The sequence below is a fragment of the Eurosta solidaginis genome, chromosome 1 (assembly GCF_040869045.1).
Source record: "Eurosta solidaginis isolate ZX-2024a chromosome 1, ASM4086904v1, whole genome shotgun sequence".
NCBI lineage: Eukaryota > Metazoa > Arthropoda > Insecta > Diptera > Tephritidae > Eurosta > Eurosta solidaginis.
The window spans coordinates 110,635,316-110,653,818 of NC_090319.1; the positions used below are offsets into that span (position 1 = coordinate 110,635,316).

The 18,503-nt window shown below is 37.0% G+C and overlaps 1 protein-coding gene across 1 annotated transcript; it reads left to right on the top strand.

Moving 5' to 3' along the window:
• Window positions 1-12,315: 12,315 nt before the first annotated feature.
• LOC137236724 (SPRY domain-containing protein 7) lies at window positions 12,316-17,130 on the top strand. Its single transcript, XM_067759693.1, has 3 exons — window positions 12,316-12,494; window positions 12,573-13,121; window positions 13,184-17,130. Exons 1-3 carry the CDS (start codon window positions 12,386-12,388, stop codon window positions 13,279-13,281), a joined length of 756 nt encoding a protein of 251 aa, XP_067615794.1. The 5' UTR covers window positions 12,316-12,385; the 3' UTR covers window positions 13,282-17,130.
• Window positions 17,131-18,503: the final 1,373 nt, after the last annotated feature.

Genomic DNA, 18,503 nt, shown 5'->3' on the forward strand with positions numbered 1-18,503 from the left:
GCGTCTACCCACTCTGGCCTTTCTACTTCCACACGATGAGCTTTGTATGCTGGTTTACTCAATAGTGATGCCATTTCCTGAGTCCATGCATGGGATACCGTTTCAGCAAATGTTTGCTTTGGGTTCGCGTATGTGGCTCGCTTCGTTTCGACGTCCCGTATGCCATTAAAAAAGCTCTGAATCTTTACTGTTTCAGTGTATTCTACAGGTGTGTCCGCATTTGCAAGATAAGCCAATCTTTCAATGTCCGAAGCAAACTCCTGCAAAGTCTCGTTAGATTTTTGGCAGCGGTTTTGCAATTCTATTTGGTAGGTTTGTTTCCTGTGATCGCTTCCGTAACGTCGTTCTACAGCAGCTATCAATGCTTCATAGTTGTTCTGCTCTCCTTCGGGAATCGTCTGTATGATTTCGGCTGCTGGCCCCTTCAATGTACGAATAGAGCTGCGACTTTATCTTCAGCATTCCAGTTGTTCACTGCTGCGGTCTTCTCAAACTGTAGCTTAAAGACCTGGAAAAGAACAGAACCGACAAAGGATGGTGTTTTTACCTTTGGCTTACTCGCTGAAACAGCTGGGCGATTTAGTTGCAACTCCTGTATACGACCTCTCAAAGCATCCACCTCGGCCTCGATTTTTTCCTCAAACTGCGTTATTTTCTCGTACATACGCGCTTCGATTTTTGATGATATACGCGCCTCTTACGCTTCGAGATGTACTGTTATGGGTGCCTCTTGCTCTTTCAGTTGTGTTTCCATCTTTGATGTAATCTGTGTCGACATTTCTGAAATACGCGTTTCTTGGGCTCCAATCTTCGATGTTATAAGGTCCTCCTGCGATTCCAGTTGAGATGACATTTGGGCTTCAATCTTGGATGTTATGCGTGTCTCTTGGGATTCCATCTTGGATGTTAAACGTGTCTCGTGTGATTCCAGTTGGAATGCCATATATGTCTTCTGGGATTCCAGTTGAGATGCCACTGTCGATGTTTGAGCAGATATTGCAGCCAAAATCGTGTTCAAGTCTGTGCTCGCAACTGTCTGCGATGTTTGGTTTTTCTTTTCAATTTTTGTTGTTGTCTCGTCCCCATCAGGATGAAAGACATCATCGTCCACATTAATTCCTTCCGACTCCATAGCGTCTCGTAGCCGTGCTTGAAGTTCGATCTTATTGCCGGTTGTATTCAATCCACGGTTCTCCAACTCCTTTTTCAGTCGCTGACACCAATCGTAACGAATTTAGGGAAATTCCTCTTATTTGAAACCTTCTGCTTACGTTCGTATCGCTAAACTGTTGAATAAAACACTCCAATATTCTGTATTACAAAATGGTCTTTATTAGACTGCTTTGAAAGTACTTCACAATAAAACTTCACTTCGCAACTGATACCGTGCTTAAATCAAACTGATTACTGCCTACTCAGCTTTCGCTGCTTTTATACTCTCTGCTGTCTCGTTCGCATACTTCTAGGCGTTTCTTCTGCTAGAATTTTCTACTTGGTTACCAGCTATACGCGTCGGGTGTGTTTCTGTAGTTTATTGCCTCTCGCATAGCCATATGCGCGTGTATATGTGAGTAATGATGATTGCATACTTTTGTGAGTATCTCAGATATATGCATGAGTTTGTGCGTATCTCTCCGCTGCTTGTATGTACATATGTGTAGACATAATGATTGATTTGTTTACGTACATACAAGTGTGGCGCTTGCTTTATTTTTGTTGTGCATTTACTTAGTACCAGCTTAGAGATGGTAATATTCGTCACAATATGTTCCCCTGTTTTGTGCATTCAACCAATAGATGGCGCAGCTATTATTTAACACGTGCCATATAGGATGTACATACGGTTGCCACTTTGGTCCATTTGGACCAAAAATGGTCCTTTTAGGCAGTAGGTGCAATTTTGATACTTTTCTTTCTTTTTCACTGATGTAAAAATTTACAACATTTGCCACATTTTCATTAAAACACATATAATTTTCTTTACTTCAATGGAATTCTTACCACAAAAATTGCTCAGTCAATAAAATGTAGCAGAACAATGACATTTCATTAAAAAGAGAAGTGCTGGATGTAAGGGCAAACACATTACATGGACTTATTAGAAAAAATTCTTGTTTTAATATCCAGATATTTCGCTCGGTTATCAAACACTTTTTGTGATAGATTTTTTCACTAGTCGAGCTAAGAGAATTTTTTTTTCAAATGCACGTTTGGCACTAAGAAATTATCCTCTTTGAATACACAACGACTGATCCATGGCGGAACGATTCATGGTGGCAGCATGGTGACATACCTACACACTAGACTGGGTATATTTATTAACCGATATCGCGCCATCGATTTTTCGATAGATTTGGGCTCAGGAAAAAAAGTTCCACTACGCAACCGGAAAAAATAATTTTCGAGCCTGCAAAAAAAAATGGCGAAAGGGTGAATTTTTCGACCAACAAACACTCCCCAAAACAAAAAAAAAATTTTTTTTTTTTTCAAAAAACTGTTATCGCCATCGTTTTTACAACAATTTTTTGAAAAAAAAAAAAAATATTTTTTGGGTTTTGGGGAGTGTTTTGGTCGAAAAATTCACCATTTCGCCACTTTTATTTTTTCAGGCTCGAAAATTATTTTTTTGGGTATGCATAGTGGAACTTTTTTTTTCTGAGCCCAATTCCTATCGAAAAATCGATGGCGTGATATCGGTTAACTTTCGTCCATACAACTCGACCCAGGTTACCACACACAAATCACACATAGACGATTGCGCATTCACGAGTTCAAAATTGCTACGTTCTGCGTGGCTACGTCACAGTTGACTGCTTGAGCGGATGAAAGAAAGAGAGAAAGAAACTAGGGCCAAAGGAATAGACGTATGAATAGCCCATAAAAACCAGCTGATCTTTTGTTTACATGCGCAATGCGCAATCTTCTGTGTTTGATTTGTGATACCTACAAACATAAATAAAAATTCCATTTACTTTGTTTTTGTAAATTCGATGCACAAATGTCAAAATCGTACTGCGCCGGAAGTCGATGTCGTTGTGTACAATACCGAGTGTGTCAACTAAGCGATTAACGTCAAAACTACAAACAACGTCGCTCAGTTGATGCAAATCTCAGGTCTAGAGTTGCATTTTTGGTACGTAACACTACTTTAAGCTGCGTTGCATTTGATAGTTTAATAAAACTTTGTAGTATTTCCAGATGTTATAGTTCCTTTTATTTCCGCGGAAATATAAATAATAGAAGATTTGTAGCCTCCAACAATGCGTAAACATACGAAAAGCAAAATTTATTAAAATTAGAATCAATAAACTCTAGAGAAACTTAATAAAATATTGTAACGAATTTACTTGCAAATCCTCCTATTTGCAATCCTCTGCTAAGTTCGAAAAACTAAACTGTTGAATAAATAACTCCAATTTGTAATAATGCAAAATGGCCTTTATTAAAGTACTTCACAATAACACTCAAACTGTGCAACGAATAGCTTGCTTAATAACCAAACTGATTATAGCTCAAATGAAACTCTACTATTCAAAATAATACTGCCCTTGCTCGCTAGATAGCGTCTTAGTCGAAACTGCTTGACAACTCAAATCAAACTGAATTCCTGCGCCTCTACAATTGCCGCCTTTTATACTCTTGGATTTCAACGTACGCATGTGTTTGTGCATTGACTCTCCGCTGCTCGTATACGTACATGGTACATATGTGTAGACGCAATTATTGTTTCGTTTATGTAGATCAGGGCCATTCAAAACTGAAAGTGCACCTGTATTAGTGAGAGCGCAATCGTCGCGATGATCGTGCGGGTGAATTGATTTTTTCATTTATTCGCTTACTAGCAAGCAACGAGCTAATAACAAGTATGTGTATCGCGCATAATTTTTCATACATATTTTGATACCGATCTGCCGATACCCACCACTGATGTTGCTACGCCAAGTGCCAAGCGACGACTAACTCAATTAACGACGACAGAGCGAATCATATGTGTGTGAATTGAGAGGGCACAATTGTGCTATGAAATGAATGGCCCTTATGTAGATACATAGTGATTGATCTATGGATGTGAATTCACGACACTGCTTAACATCGGCTTAGAGACGATAGCATCGCTCAGTGCTGCTAACATTCGTTACACTGCCCTCCACCTAAGTCTGATCGTCCCGATCAGCCAAATCTCTCGATCTATACGCTGCCAGCCTTTCCAAATGAACCACTCTTCTAATCCGTGGTTTACCATTGGTTTGTATGCGATAGATGGTATCACTGATCTTCTTCACAACTTTGTACGAACCTTCCCAACTGCACCGAATCTTGGAGGGAACACCTTTCCGCCGGTAAGGGTTGTATAATAGTACCAAATCTCCCTCCAAGAAACCTTCCAAATTTTTTTTCCCATTGTACCTGCGTTTCATCTTACTACTCATTAGTCTTGATCGTTCCCTCGCACTCTGTTGTTTGGCCAATGAACTTCTTCGCAGAGCTTGCACTTGACGGATTGGCTTTGCATCATCATTATCGTCTGGACGTTTCACAACAGTAGTGCGCGCTGGCTTGAAACCACCCTTGCATTCCATCTGAAAAATTCTTTCAGTCATTTTAGTGCGTCCATTAAGTTTTGTCGATGTCGGTCTTTTTCTCGCAGGTACTTTTAATTTCGGTTTATTTGGCACTTTCGATCCATCAACCTTTTCTTTTGACTTTCGTGGCCTTTGTCGAGTCTTCTCCGCCATTACTCGATTACTACTGAACCCTTTCTCCAACTTGAAGTTAAGTGGAATATCCTGGTTCTCATAACGCATCACCCTTCTCTGCATATCGATCTTGATGTCGTGGTCAACCATGAAGTCCACTACCAATATGACTTCTTCAACGATCTTCGCCACCACGAATTTGCGTAGAACCGTGACCTTTCCAATCAAGACTTCACATATTACTTCTCCTTGAACTTGGTTATACTCTCCAGTGACCGTACGCAAACTTGCTCCAGGTAACGGTTTTACTCTCCTGTTGACCAAGTCAGATCGGATCAAGGAAAGAGATGCGCCCGTATCTACAGTCAGTACACGCTCCTTTCCATCCACATTCCCTCTGACGGTAAGACTGCTTGATTTCCTTCCAATTTGCGACACAGATATCACAGGACATTCAATAGCCGGGGCAAGTTTTCGTTCTTTACATCCGACACGCTCTTGCTCATTTCCTCCAGCTTTGCGTTTACGGCCACCCACATTGTTAGAACTGTTAGGACCAAGATCGCAGTAACGTGCAATGTGACGGGACTTCCCGCATTTGAAGCATTTGATAACTTTTTCACTCCGCTTTTGCGATCCTTTCAGCGCCTCCAATATTGCGTCTACCCACTCTGACCTTTCCACTTCCACACGGCGTGCTTTGAAAATTGGCTTACACAGAAGCGAAGCTGTTGGCTTTGGGTTTGCGTATGTAGCTCGCTTTGTTTCGACGTCCCGTATGCCATTTATAAAGCTCTGAACCTTTACCATTTCAGTGTATTCCACGGGTGCGTCCGCATTTGCTAAATGAGCCAATCTTTCAATATCTGTAGCAAACTCCTGCAATGTCTCATTTGCTTTTTGGTAGCGGATTTGAAGCTCAATTTGGAATATCTGTTTGCTATGATCGCTTCCGTAACGTCTCTCTAAAGCGCCCATCACTGTTTCGTAGTTGTTCCGCTCGTACTCTGGGATGGTCTGTAAGATTTCCGCAGCTGATCCTTTTAACGCTACGAATAGAGCTGCGACTTTATCTTCAGCATTCCAGTTGTTCACTGCTGCGGTCTTCTCAAACTGTAGCTTAAAGGCCTGGAAAGGAACAGAAACGTCAAAGGATGGTGTTTTTACCTTTGGATTGCTTGCTGAAACAGCTGGGCGATTTAATTGCAACTATTGTATACGACCTCTCAAAGCATCCACCTCGGCTTCGATTTTTTCCTCAAACTGCGTTATTTTCTCGTCTATACGCGCTTCGAGTTTTGATGATATACGCGCCTCTTGCGCTTCGAGTTGTACGTTGTAGTTATGCGTGCCTCTTGTTCTTTCAGTTGTGTCTCCATCTTTGATGTAATCTGTGTCGACATTTCTGACATACGCGTTTCTTGTGCCTCAATCTTCGATGTTATTCGTGTCTCTTGGGATTCCATCAGTGATGACATATACGTTTTCTGTTCTTCCAATTGTGATGTTATTTGCGACGCCATTTCTGAAATGCGTACCTCCTGTGATTCTAGTTGTGATGATATTTGCGACGACATTGACGTTACTGTCGATGTTTGAGCAGCTATTGCAGCCAATATCATGTTCAAGTCTGTGCTCGTAACTGTCTGCGATGTTTCGTTTTTCTCTTCAATTTTTGTTGTTGTCTCGTCCCCATCAGGATAAAAGACATACTCGTCCACATCAATTCCTTCTGCTTCCATTGCCTCTCGTAGCCGTGCCTGAAGTTCGAGTTTAACGCGGCTTGTATTCAATCCACGGCTCTCCAACTCCTTCTTCAGTTGCTGGATCTTCAATTCACTGAACTTTGCCATGTCCTTGTTGTCCTCCGGAATTTATTCAACAATTCCCCTTCTGACACCAATTGTACTTGCAAATCCTCTTATTTGCAATCCTCTGCTAAGTTCGAATCACTAAACTGTTGAATAAATAACTCCAATTTGTAATAATGCAAAATGGTCTTTCTTAAAGTACTTCACAATAACACTCAAACTGTGCAACGAATAGCTTGCTTAATAACCAAACTGATTGATAGCTCAAATGAAACTCTGCTATTCAAAATAATACTGCTCTTGCTCGCTAGATAGCGTCTTAGTCGAAACTGCTTGACAACTCAAATCAAACTGAATTCCAGCGCCTCTACAATTGTCGCCTTTTATACTCTTTGGTTTCCTCGTTCGCATTTTTCTAGAATCTACTAGCATTGTCCATGAGCTCTCAAACTTATCAGCTATAACTAAAATTGCATAATTGTATACATCTTTTAGGCGCTTCCAGAATCTACTAGTCCAGTAGCTCTCAAACTTCTCAGATATATGAATGTGTTAGTGCATTGACACTCCGCTGCTCGCATACGTACATGGTACATATGTGTAGACGCAATTATTGTTTCGTTTATGTAGATACATAATGATTGATCTATGGATGTGAATTCACGTCACTGCTTAGCATCGGCTTAGAGACGATAGCATCGCTCAGTGCTGCTAACATTCGTTACAATATAAAGCGCCACCCGTGTAACATGTTTCCCTTAGGAAAAATTTCATTTCTATGTCTGTTTACACAAATGCATAAGGGAAAAAGTGGATAAACCCTTTGGTCGCTTCAAAGCAAAGATAACGCAAGGCGCTTCGTATGGCGTTGCCAAAGCGTAGGCACGCAACCAAAGAAGGTAAATCTTTCGATGCTTCGCCCGACAGATGATATGGCAGCTCCTATAACTTGCTAAACATAGTTTCCTTAAGGGATTCAAAAAGTTGAGAAATTCTCAAAGGAGGATTTCTAACTTTTTCATCGCTTTAAAGCGAAGACAATGGCAAGCAGTCTCATTTTTATAATACGAAAGTTTGATTATTAGGGACGTTTTTTTTTTCATTTAAAAATGCTGTCCCCAGATTCTTGATTAGACAAATGTAATGAACTTGGGTACAGAAAATATTTTTCCGATACACTTTGTTGTTAAGTTTTAAAGTTTTTCAAAATAATTTGAAAAACTCTGAGTTTTCCATGCTTTTTACACTTAAAAGAGTAACCTCATGTATTAAATAAAATTTTTTTATGAAGATAAATAACTCTGAACTGAACAATTTTCGCTATGATATAAATTTAAAATGCTGTGGAACAGGAGCAACACTTGTGTGACTACATAAACCGTGTTTCAATCTTTTACGTCCCTGCATAGAACCCAATCGACCGTTTTCAACTAAAGCAACAATGGCAACCCAGATTTTCTCGTTATGCAAACTTAAGCGAGTGCCTTTCAGAAAGAAGTCAGCGCACTTTTACTTATCCACAATTGGTCGATGTATCAAATCAAATAAAAGAAGTTTATAATCAGCTGTCCATGCTGCCACCTTGTATCGTTCCGCCATGGACTGATCAACAGTTGTTTTTGCTGAAAATGCCCATTGAAATGTCAAATGACCGATCAAAAGAAGTTGAGTAAATGTAGCGGAAAGAAGTTTTGCTTAGTAATTTGACCAAAGAGGATAACAATCTTTGGTTTCACAAAGTTCCAAAAGATTACAATGCACCGTCGTATATTTTTTAAAATCTTTGATTTGACGTAAAATGCAAACTGTTGAGTGAATCAAAATCAATCAACGGCTGATCAACAGTTATGTTCGCTGAAAGCGTCCAATGGTGCATGATTTCATTCATTGTAAAAATTATTAGAAATGGATAGCAGAAAGCGTATGACTTTCCTTAAAAGGTGGATACTACTGGACAAATGAAATTTTGACTAAGCTTTCCTTGAACGTTTTTGATATGAGCTTTTTCTTTTAATGTGGAGACTAACAAGCCAATCTAATATAAACGCACGCAAGTCATTTTCTGTCAAAAATATCTCGTGCACATACAACGTGTATGCGAGCAGCCCAAATTGAATTTGCTGCGTGAAAACCATGTGCAACTATATACAGGTTGGCTCATCTGTAAAGCAACAAAATATGCCTGTTCAAATTTTCAAAATCTGTGTATTGGTGTTGGTGCGAATGGTATGGAATGGAAACATAAAACTTAGCAGTTTTTGTATGTGTAAGTAAAATGTTACCAATGTGTTGGTGTCATTTTGAGTTTGCCATCTCCTTTTGACAATCCCTTCGACCATGCAATGACATAAATAAAATCAGCTGATGAGATGAGCCAACCTATACATAATTGAACCATGGTGAAAACCTAACTCGATTTCCAATTTTTGTTCTGCGTGACATTTAGATTTGACGTTTGCACACATACTTTATATTGTCGCAACGCATGCTTATTTGTTTTAGGGCAAAAAACGACGGTTGTTTGCGTGCGCTAAAAAAACGCAGTTCGTTTTTATTAGGTTGACATGTAAGTTTTACTTTTAATAAATGGTAGGTATACTGGAAGTGGAAAATCACCAAATAACTCATTGATATACCACAGTTGTGTAAAGCGGCTATACCCTATTCGATGCTTTCACCCTAATGAGCGAGACACAATGAAGTTTTTCATATAGATGAGTTCAACGCATTCTTTGCATGTCAGTAACATAGCCACAATCAAATAAGATGTTGCGTTTGTAAATATAAAGAAACTTCATACTTGGCAATTGAACTTTATTTCGCCTTGCCCCTTCACGTACAAAATTTATTGAAGCACTGTTATAAACCTTATCACTATACAAGAAAAATACTTGCTTACAAATTGTGTGTCTTATTCATTTGTTAAATTGCAGTTTTTAGCTGTAAAAAATGTTAGAAAATTACCAACGAGTGGGAAAACAGTTTCACTTTCACAGCCCTTAGCAAAAGCAAATGTGAAATTCTTATTCTTATGCTTTGCTTGCCACAAAAGTGTAATTCCTTACTTTAGCTCGCAACCGCTGAATCTCGTCCAATCGGGAGAGGTGTCAAAAGATGCGTTTTAGGCCCAGGACGACGAATCCGAGAGCAGAAATTAAAAATTGGCGGCCTTGGGCCGCGCTTATAAAAAAATTACCCTAGGGTGGTCTAGCACCGGTTTAGAGACCAAACTATACGCACTCCAAATAGGTTTATCTACAGTTTTTTTTGGGTACAAAATCATCAAAATTTTCCATTGTGTTTGCAGATCTCTCTGGAAAGAAATAAAATTTTCGATTAACGCTTTCGGATTCGTTTACCGGGGCCCAAAGCTCATCTTTTGATACCTTTTATGTATGTATTTATTTGGAAATTTGTTCCTAGCACAATAATTTTGGCAAATTATTTAACAGTGCTAGTCATGAATAGTATGAGCTATAAAAATTGAACATTTATAATAATAATAAATTATATTAATCAAATTAAATAAAATATAACGGATAATAGTGAAATATTTATGTATGTAAATGTAAATCTTAAAACTAAAGAAAAGTAATTAATAAATATTAAAAGATAGCAGTAGTTATGATAACCTTTGGCTGGTTATAGATCGAATAGTATTTAACAAATAAAGAAAGAAGACACAGAGAAAGGAAAAGGACTTAGAAATGAACATTTTAACAACAACAATTTGAGATCCAGTTTAAGAGTCGTTAAAAAATGATGTTAGATCTTTTTTGAAGTGCAGAGCATTACTTAAGGGTCGAAGACTTGTAGGTAGGGAGTTCCAAAGACGTATTGCAGTAACAAAGAATTGGCACTCAGCGGTTAGCGTGCGGTATCTAATGTGCTTAAGAAGATGCACCGATCTTGATGATTGCAGAAAAATAAGCTTACGATATAGATAGTCAGGTTCCTTCGTGTGTATCAATTTATGGAGGAAGGACAGTGTTTTGATTTTTAAAAGATTTTCGAAAGAAATGTTTAACAACCTTTCAGCATGTTGTGATACATGGTCAAGTCTTTTCAACCCATAAACATATTTAGCAATGTTGTTGTAAACAACATTTAGTTTGTTCTTGCACAGATAGTCACAGTTTGAGTAAATCACACAACCATGGAGTAGCGTAGGTATTAAGTACGCTTTAGCCAGAAGTAGTCTTATGTGCAAAGGCGTGAAATACTGTGTTAACCATAGTGTACGAAGCATTCATACACTTTTCCAACCGTTCTAAAAATATGGTCTTTCCATGTTTTGATAAAAATTACACCTAAGTTTTTCCCCGTATCTACGTATTCTATAACGGAATTGTCGAACACAACATTCTCTAAATCATTAGTGGGAAAAGACCTTCTATGAATAACAATACATTTTGACTTATTCAGGTTTATACATAAGCCATTCATTGTAGCCCATGAAAATATTTGATTCAAATCGTGGTTTAAATTACTTATGCACAAGCTAGTTTGATCACGAGGACAACACGTAAATAACTGCACATCATCAGCGTAGATATGAACATTACAATACTTAAGGAAATCGGGTTAGTCATTGATATACAGAACAAATAACAGAGGACCCAGGATAGAGCCTTGAGGGACGCCTCTTAAGACATGTAGGAAGTCAGAGTTTTCACCATCTATACATACTGCTTGAGTCCTATCGCCATGATATGATCTTATAAGGGCAACTGCATAACCAGAGAAGTTAAATACGTTTTCCAGCTTCCTACAGAGCAGAGTGTGGTCTACAGAATCAAAAGCTTTAGAGTGGTCAAGAAGTGTTAAGAAGGCAATGTAACTTTCATCCACTCGCTCACGAATTTGTTCTGTCACAGATAATAGTTCCGTTGTACAGCTCCGCTTTGACCTGAAACCGGACTGACTGTCTGACAGCAGCTTGTATTCATGTACACATGATACGATTTCCCGATATTTTTTGATGTGTTTCAGCAGTTGTGAGCTAAAGTAAAGAATTACCAAAGACAGTCATAATGCGTAGAATCCAGTTAAACGCATCTATATGAAAAATTGCGCTCGACTCGTAACATACGATCACGGATCGCCAACCATACGAAATAAAATTACGTGATACGTCAAACGTATAAACAAAATGGGATTATAACATGCAATAGCAAACGGTACGTAATTTATGTTCAACTCACAATAAATGCTAAGATCCACACTAGGTTGGACTGTATTTTTTGCTTACAATAGATTTTTAATTGTCACATTGGTTGCCAAAAATATAAAAAATTAAGCAAGCAACTACGACGGATCAAATTTTATTTTTTTTTTGTTTTGAACTCCAGTAATGTTGGAGGCGATGAAAAAATAGTCAGAAGGCGGTTAAGAGTGCAGTAACGCTTTGAACTTATCGAACAAAGTGCAAGCATATAATTCATGTATTATTTCTTTGTAACAAATTAATGTAAAATTACTGCATTTTCTTGAAGAGATTTCGCTTAGATACTTTCTGGAGAAGTTAAATTTGAATTCCGCCAATTTCCAGTTTGAGTTCGAATGAAAGTGGAACGGAACGTATACTTTCAGTCACTCGTCACGTATGTTGCGATCCAAAATTACTATCGAAGTAGTACGTTCACGAATGTCATAATCCGAAAATCTTGTTTTAACGTAACGAGTTATACGATCACAGTAGTTACGATATGGCCCCTGCTTATGTGACGGGGCTTTAATAAGGCTTTACCAAAGTGTAGAGTTGGAACATCTGATTTTGACAATTTATGTATAATTCAACATTTGCAACAAAGTGGTGAAAAGTGAGTGAAAACTGCTCAATTGTTAAATTATAATTTTTGTAAATAATTAAATGAAATGTTTTGCTGTTGGCGAACATGTCTTAATGGAAATATGGGGAAAACATCTTCTTCAGCAGCAAATCGCTTACGTGACCCAGATATATTCCTGGATGCGTCTTTTGCTGGCAAGTGACAAAATATTCCAATATGCTAAGATAATGAAAGTAGATTTATTTTAGTCGTTCACATATTTCCTTTTAAAGGTCCCGATGTTATACTACTTTCCAAACAACTGCGCATTACTGGGTCTGGCGGTGCTTTGACCACAGCACCACTTGTTCAATCCAAATCTTACTTTGAAATAAAGATACAACAAGGTGGCAGCTGGTCTGTCGGCCTAGCAACGCGTCAAACAGATTTGACGAAAAAATTAGGTGGTAGTGACAAAGAATCCTGGTGCCTGTGTTCAGATAATGCCACACGTCACAACAATGAGATCTTTCGTCCCGTAGTTGTGACCACACAAGAACCAACTAACCTTAGTAATTGTTTTGTCAATGGAACAGCCGCCGTAGCCGGTCTAAATGGCATTGAAGATCTGCCTGAAGACAATTTTCTGAGCAGTGATGTAAATATTAGTAACGACAATCCTGATCGCAACTTGATTACACAGCCTCAGCATAATTTTCCAGAAGAAGGAGACGTTGTGGGTATCGCATTCGATCATATAGAACTGAACTTTTTCTTTAATGGCAAAAATCTGGATGTGCCTTTCCGCAATGTAAAAGGCACTGTTTATCCTGTTATATTCGGTAAAATATATCTCTCAATGAGTCCAAAATATTCCATATAAGATTATATTTTTTAACAATAGTGGGCAATGGAGCGATTGTTGACATTATATTGGAAAACTTTCATTATGGACCACCGCAAGGATTTGACAAAATTATGCTAGAGCAATCTCTGCTGTAGAGGTCACTTCATAGAACTTATCATAGGAAAAGCTATTGCATTATAAAGTTAAACGATCTAGTTTTGCCTTGTGTCGATAAGTATAGCTTATTTATTTGTTATTTCTGTTAAATAATAGGAAAACTATAAGTTATCGCGCCTAAAAAACTAGTCAGTATAGCAAAATAAGTATTAAATTAATGCTGTTTCGAAACCTTCTGAAATTAAGAAATGAACCTTATTTTGTCGTTTTTAATTTTAAAAGATACATAAATACTTACATATTTAAATATTTTTTGGCCATTCGGTTTTTGAAAGTAGTTTTTTCATAGAAGCGAATATGTCAATGACAAAAAATTGCATATGTTTCCACATTGCTTGCTATTTTTTGACTTCTTTTTAAAATAAGAATGGCAACCGAGAGGGCTGATTATGAATAAAATAATATTTCTGACTAAAATATTACATCCTACTTATTGGCTACAGTTTTCGATAATTGTGCTTTAAAGCTGATGTAAAAATATGGTGAAAAAACAATTTATGTTATATACTTATCTCTTTGTAATAAAAACTTCAACACTGATCAATTTTCTAAGTTCAAACTTTCAAGTATTTAGGGGGAAGTATTTATTTCAATTTCGCCACCCACATACATAACAAAAACTGTTGGTTCCGAACGTTTCACCGAATTCTTCATAAACTGATAATTAGAGCCAATTAAAAATTGAGGGTTAAGAATCAATCGAATCAATAATAATATTTTAGTCGACAGTAATCGGTTCATTAGAATTTCAGCAGAAAAATGTTTAAATATATATATGGGGAATTCTTTGGCAAATCAGCCACCTCCCCCCCCCCCCCCCCCCCCTGCCCGTTTCAATTTTGTGGAAAAAAATTTTTTGACCACACAAAAAAATTTGCCAAGTATAGTTTTTTATGCCATTATAGGTGTTTTTTTAAAAATAAAGTTTTTTAACCTGAAAGAAACTGTCTAAAGTTAGGCATCTCGCAAAAAAGTGTCATTTTTTAGTCAAAAATGATCGAAAAAAATATAATTCCTTAATAATAATGACCAAATTACTTATTAGAAGTATTGTGGGGGTCGCTGAACCAGAATCCGATGTCAAATTTCAAACTCAAGATGGTGCCCAACATACAGAATTTAGTAGAAACGGGTCAACAGAAAAATACTGTCCGCCATCTTGGATCCGCCATCTTGAATTTGTAATTTGACATCGGATTCTGGTTCAGCGACCGCACAATACTTCTAATAAGTAATTTGGTCATTATTATTGAGGAATTATATTTTTTCGATAATTTTTGACTAAGAAATGGCACTTTTTTGCGAGATGCCTCACTTTAGACAGTTTTTTTTTAGGTTAAAAAACTTTATTTTTAAAAAACACCTAACGGCATAAAAAATTACACTTCTTGACGAATTTTTTCGTGTGCTCAAAAAATTGTTTTTCCCAAAATTGAAATGGGCAGGGGGGTCGCTGATTTGACAAAGAATTCCCCATATATATTTATACTTACTATTTTACTAAGATCAGTTAACTCTAATCTAAATATATTTAACTCTGTCTAATAAGAAACAAATTAAGAGATTATACGTAATATGTGTAATTAACAAAACTTATGTACATAATTAAAATCAAATGCTGAGTGTTAGAACACAAGATATTTCATGTAGCTACAATTCCTCTACGCTTCAAGATCTGCATACGTAGCTTCTTCCAAGCGTCGCTCCAAAAAGAAAAATATTTTTAAAAAAATTAAACAAATTAATTTATGCTGTATAATTCCCATTATAAAAAAGTTGATTGTGTATAAAATTAAAAAAGGAAAGTTTGCACCACATATTTGTAGCAACAGAAGCACAGCACAAAAGTTTGCAAACGAAAAATTGTGAACAAACAACTTCTTGCTCTTTTCTAGGCGTATTTACGCCTAGCGACCAACATTGCTGTACGCCTAGTTACATGAAATTTTCGTGCTTTGTCTCTTTCATGCAGCTGACGCCACGTACGCAGCTCTCCATTCAAGTACATGTGTTCGACATCAAAGCGTATAGATTTCGCTTGCAGCGTCTAATACGCGTCTATGACGTGTAGCCTCGTGTGCACCTTGCCTTATGGAGAAATACATTTTTTTGTAGTATTTTTTTCATTCAAACAAACAAAAAAATAATATTTGTATAACATTTTATGCTAATGTAGTAATTTTTTCATACATTTTCTGATCTGTTGTGAACGCGGAATTGCTTCATCGGTATGCCCCGTCAAAGGACTTGTATTCCGTTTCCTTTTGCAATCCCAATGCACAAATTGCAATTCCGAAAATTTTTAATTTAATAAACAAAACGATAGTATATCATAAATGGATCCGAAAAGGGCCATAAATCAGTCTCTTTGGTGGCCAATTAGGGCATATTGGCATACATATGTGTAAAATATAACTCATGTTTAGCCTCATATGATATATGTATGAAATTCGACTCACATCGGACGACCATCGCAAGAAGGGTAATACACACATTTCGGAGTCTAAATGTTCTCATAAAGAGCGTAAAAGCTCCAATTTTGTACTCCTTTATGTCTCTTTTAAGACTCCAAATACTTGTAGGGATTCGACTACTTAACACAAAAACAAAAATATATGAACAGCTTATGTATATCGTCACTGATGTTTGTGCACCTGTACCAAGCCTGTAGTGGCAATATAGAAATATTACATATGTTTATGTATTCTATCAACCGATTTCTCTCTAGTCGATTGACAAGCTCTAATATTAAAAAGATTAAGGCAAAGCTTTTCTTCTAATATTGGTGTGCTGCTTTATTACTACAAATTGTCGGGCGTGCATGTTTTTTCCGCTTAAAATATTTAAGTACGCCAATTTGTAGGAAAATTGGAAGAAAATATTACATTCATTTCTGGGATAAGGGGCTGAGAAGTGCAGTACAAAGCCTTTTATCTTCCGCAATTTTCAAGCTGACCTAAGCGTGGGGAATATTATTACAAATATGATTGCCGGAACGTACCGGCAAAGGACAATCAACATCGAAGTATTGCTACAAAAACAAAATAACACTCCACAAAACCTTCGAGAAATATCTTTATCGACCTAAAAACAACAACAACAAAGCTGATAGAAAATTGTGACGAGGGTTTAGCTTACGCCTTCAACTCTTAAGCTAATGCTAATTTTTATGCATGATACCAAGAATGGTCAACAAACAATCAAAATTAACTTAACGAAATGATTTCGTTTTGTTTCTGTTAAAAACGAAACGAAATTTATTTTAATAAGTGCTTAAACAATAATATTCTCAAGTATTTCAACGGAAACCTCTGAAATTTCTTGATTAATGTGAAACTTAACGATACGATGCATCCTTGCATGATAACCATTGTCTTGAAACTTTATTTTAATCGATCGTGGATTATTTTATTATTTTGTAATGCTGCCAATGTTAAAAATATTGGTTTACACGATTGAAAAATAAAAACGGATTTCATGGAGCTCGAATTTTTCATAGAAAAAGTTCCAGCTCTAGAGTGTAATTCCAATTGGAAGCGAAATAAAAGAGACACAAGAAAGTTTTATAGATAATCAGGGCTGTCATGGAATCCAAGTCGGTTTTGCGTTTTGTCGGAATTACAAACCAATACTGATTTAAATCGGTGTCATAAAACCGTATTGGTTTTGTTCTTTTCGAATGTAAATAAAAGCGATGTTCGAATTGGCTGTTTTGCAGTGTTATCGGTGCACCGGCAATATTGATATTAGTTTTTTTGAAAAAATGTTATAAAATAATTGTTTTGTGCATCTAAACAGAAATAAACAAATTTATTGAGATAAAACTAGCATCAACATTTGTAGCATTTATGTTATTGGAAGACGAAAGTTGCGTGAAGGTCAAAAGGAAAATTTTGAGGAATCGCAGCAATCCATTTGAGTTGCCAGAGACAGCGTAATTAAAAATATATCTTAATATGGGTTTCCAAATATTGTAACGAATTTACTGCAAATCCTTTTATTTGCAACCTTCTGCTAACGTTCGAATCACTAAACTGTTGAATAAATAACTCTACTATTCAATAATGTAAAATGGCCTTTATTAAAGTTCTTCACAATAACACTACTATTGTTCGCCAGATAGCGTCTTAATTCAAACTGATTGTCGCGCCTCTACTGTTGCTGCCTTTTATACTCTGTGATTTCCTCGATGCATCTTCTAGGCACTTCCAGAATTTACTTACTGCTATAAAATTATAACTACAGATGCACGTGTATAGCTTCTCACATGCGCGTGTAATTGTGAGCGACACGTCCACAATTATAATTGCATACTTTTGGGAGCATCTCAGATAAGATACCTGCATGTGTTTGTGCGTCTCTTCTCCTCTGCGTGTGTGTACATATGTGTAGACATAATGATTGATCTATTGATGTGCATACATGTCACTGCTTAGCATCGGCTTAGAGATGATAGTATCCCTTAGTGTTGCTAATATTCGTCACAATATATATAGTGTATTTGCAGTTTCATTATATATTATCGCATAAACAAAGAGGCTTTCCGAATGGTACTGGACACCATTGAAGGACGCTTAACTCGCTCGAAAGTTATGCCAGTGCTGCAACTAGCAGCTACGATCAAAGATCAGTTGGCAAGGATTATAGCATAAGTGTAGGTAGCAGCGAGGTGTCAACGATTTTAGATGATGAGCTTCGTGAAGCCCTTCGCAATATCTGGATGTTTCTCCATAAATTCAATCAAAATACTGTTTTGCATTGGATTTTTATGCTACCTCTATTAAGAATGAAAATACATATATGTAAATTTACATTTATTTTTATAAAATAAACCTTAATTTACTTTCATTTCTTGAAAATATTCAACTGCAAGAGAAAAACAACTATGAAGAAATGAAATCCAACGGCATTAAACTGATTGGTTTGTTTCCGATAGCAAAATCGATATTATCGGATTCTGAGACACTTAAAACCGACACTAATTCCAATACGAACATTAAACCGATAACATTGGATTTCATGCCACCAAAGTAATTCTTCTGTCGTTTTTAAATCCGATTTCGACAACAATTGGATTCCATGACAGCCCTGAATAATTGCGAGTTTTACAACTGCGGCTCACGCTCAATTCTCACGGGAATGCTCTGGATCATTGAGAGACTTGAGAAGCAGATGTCGTGATATTTTACACGTGAAATGT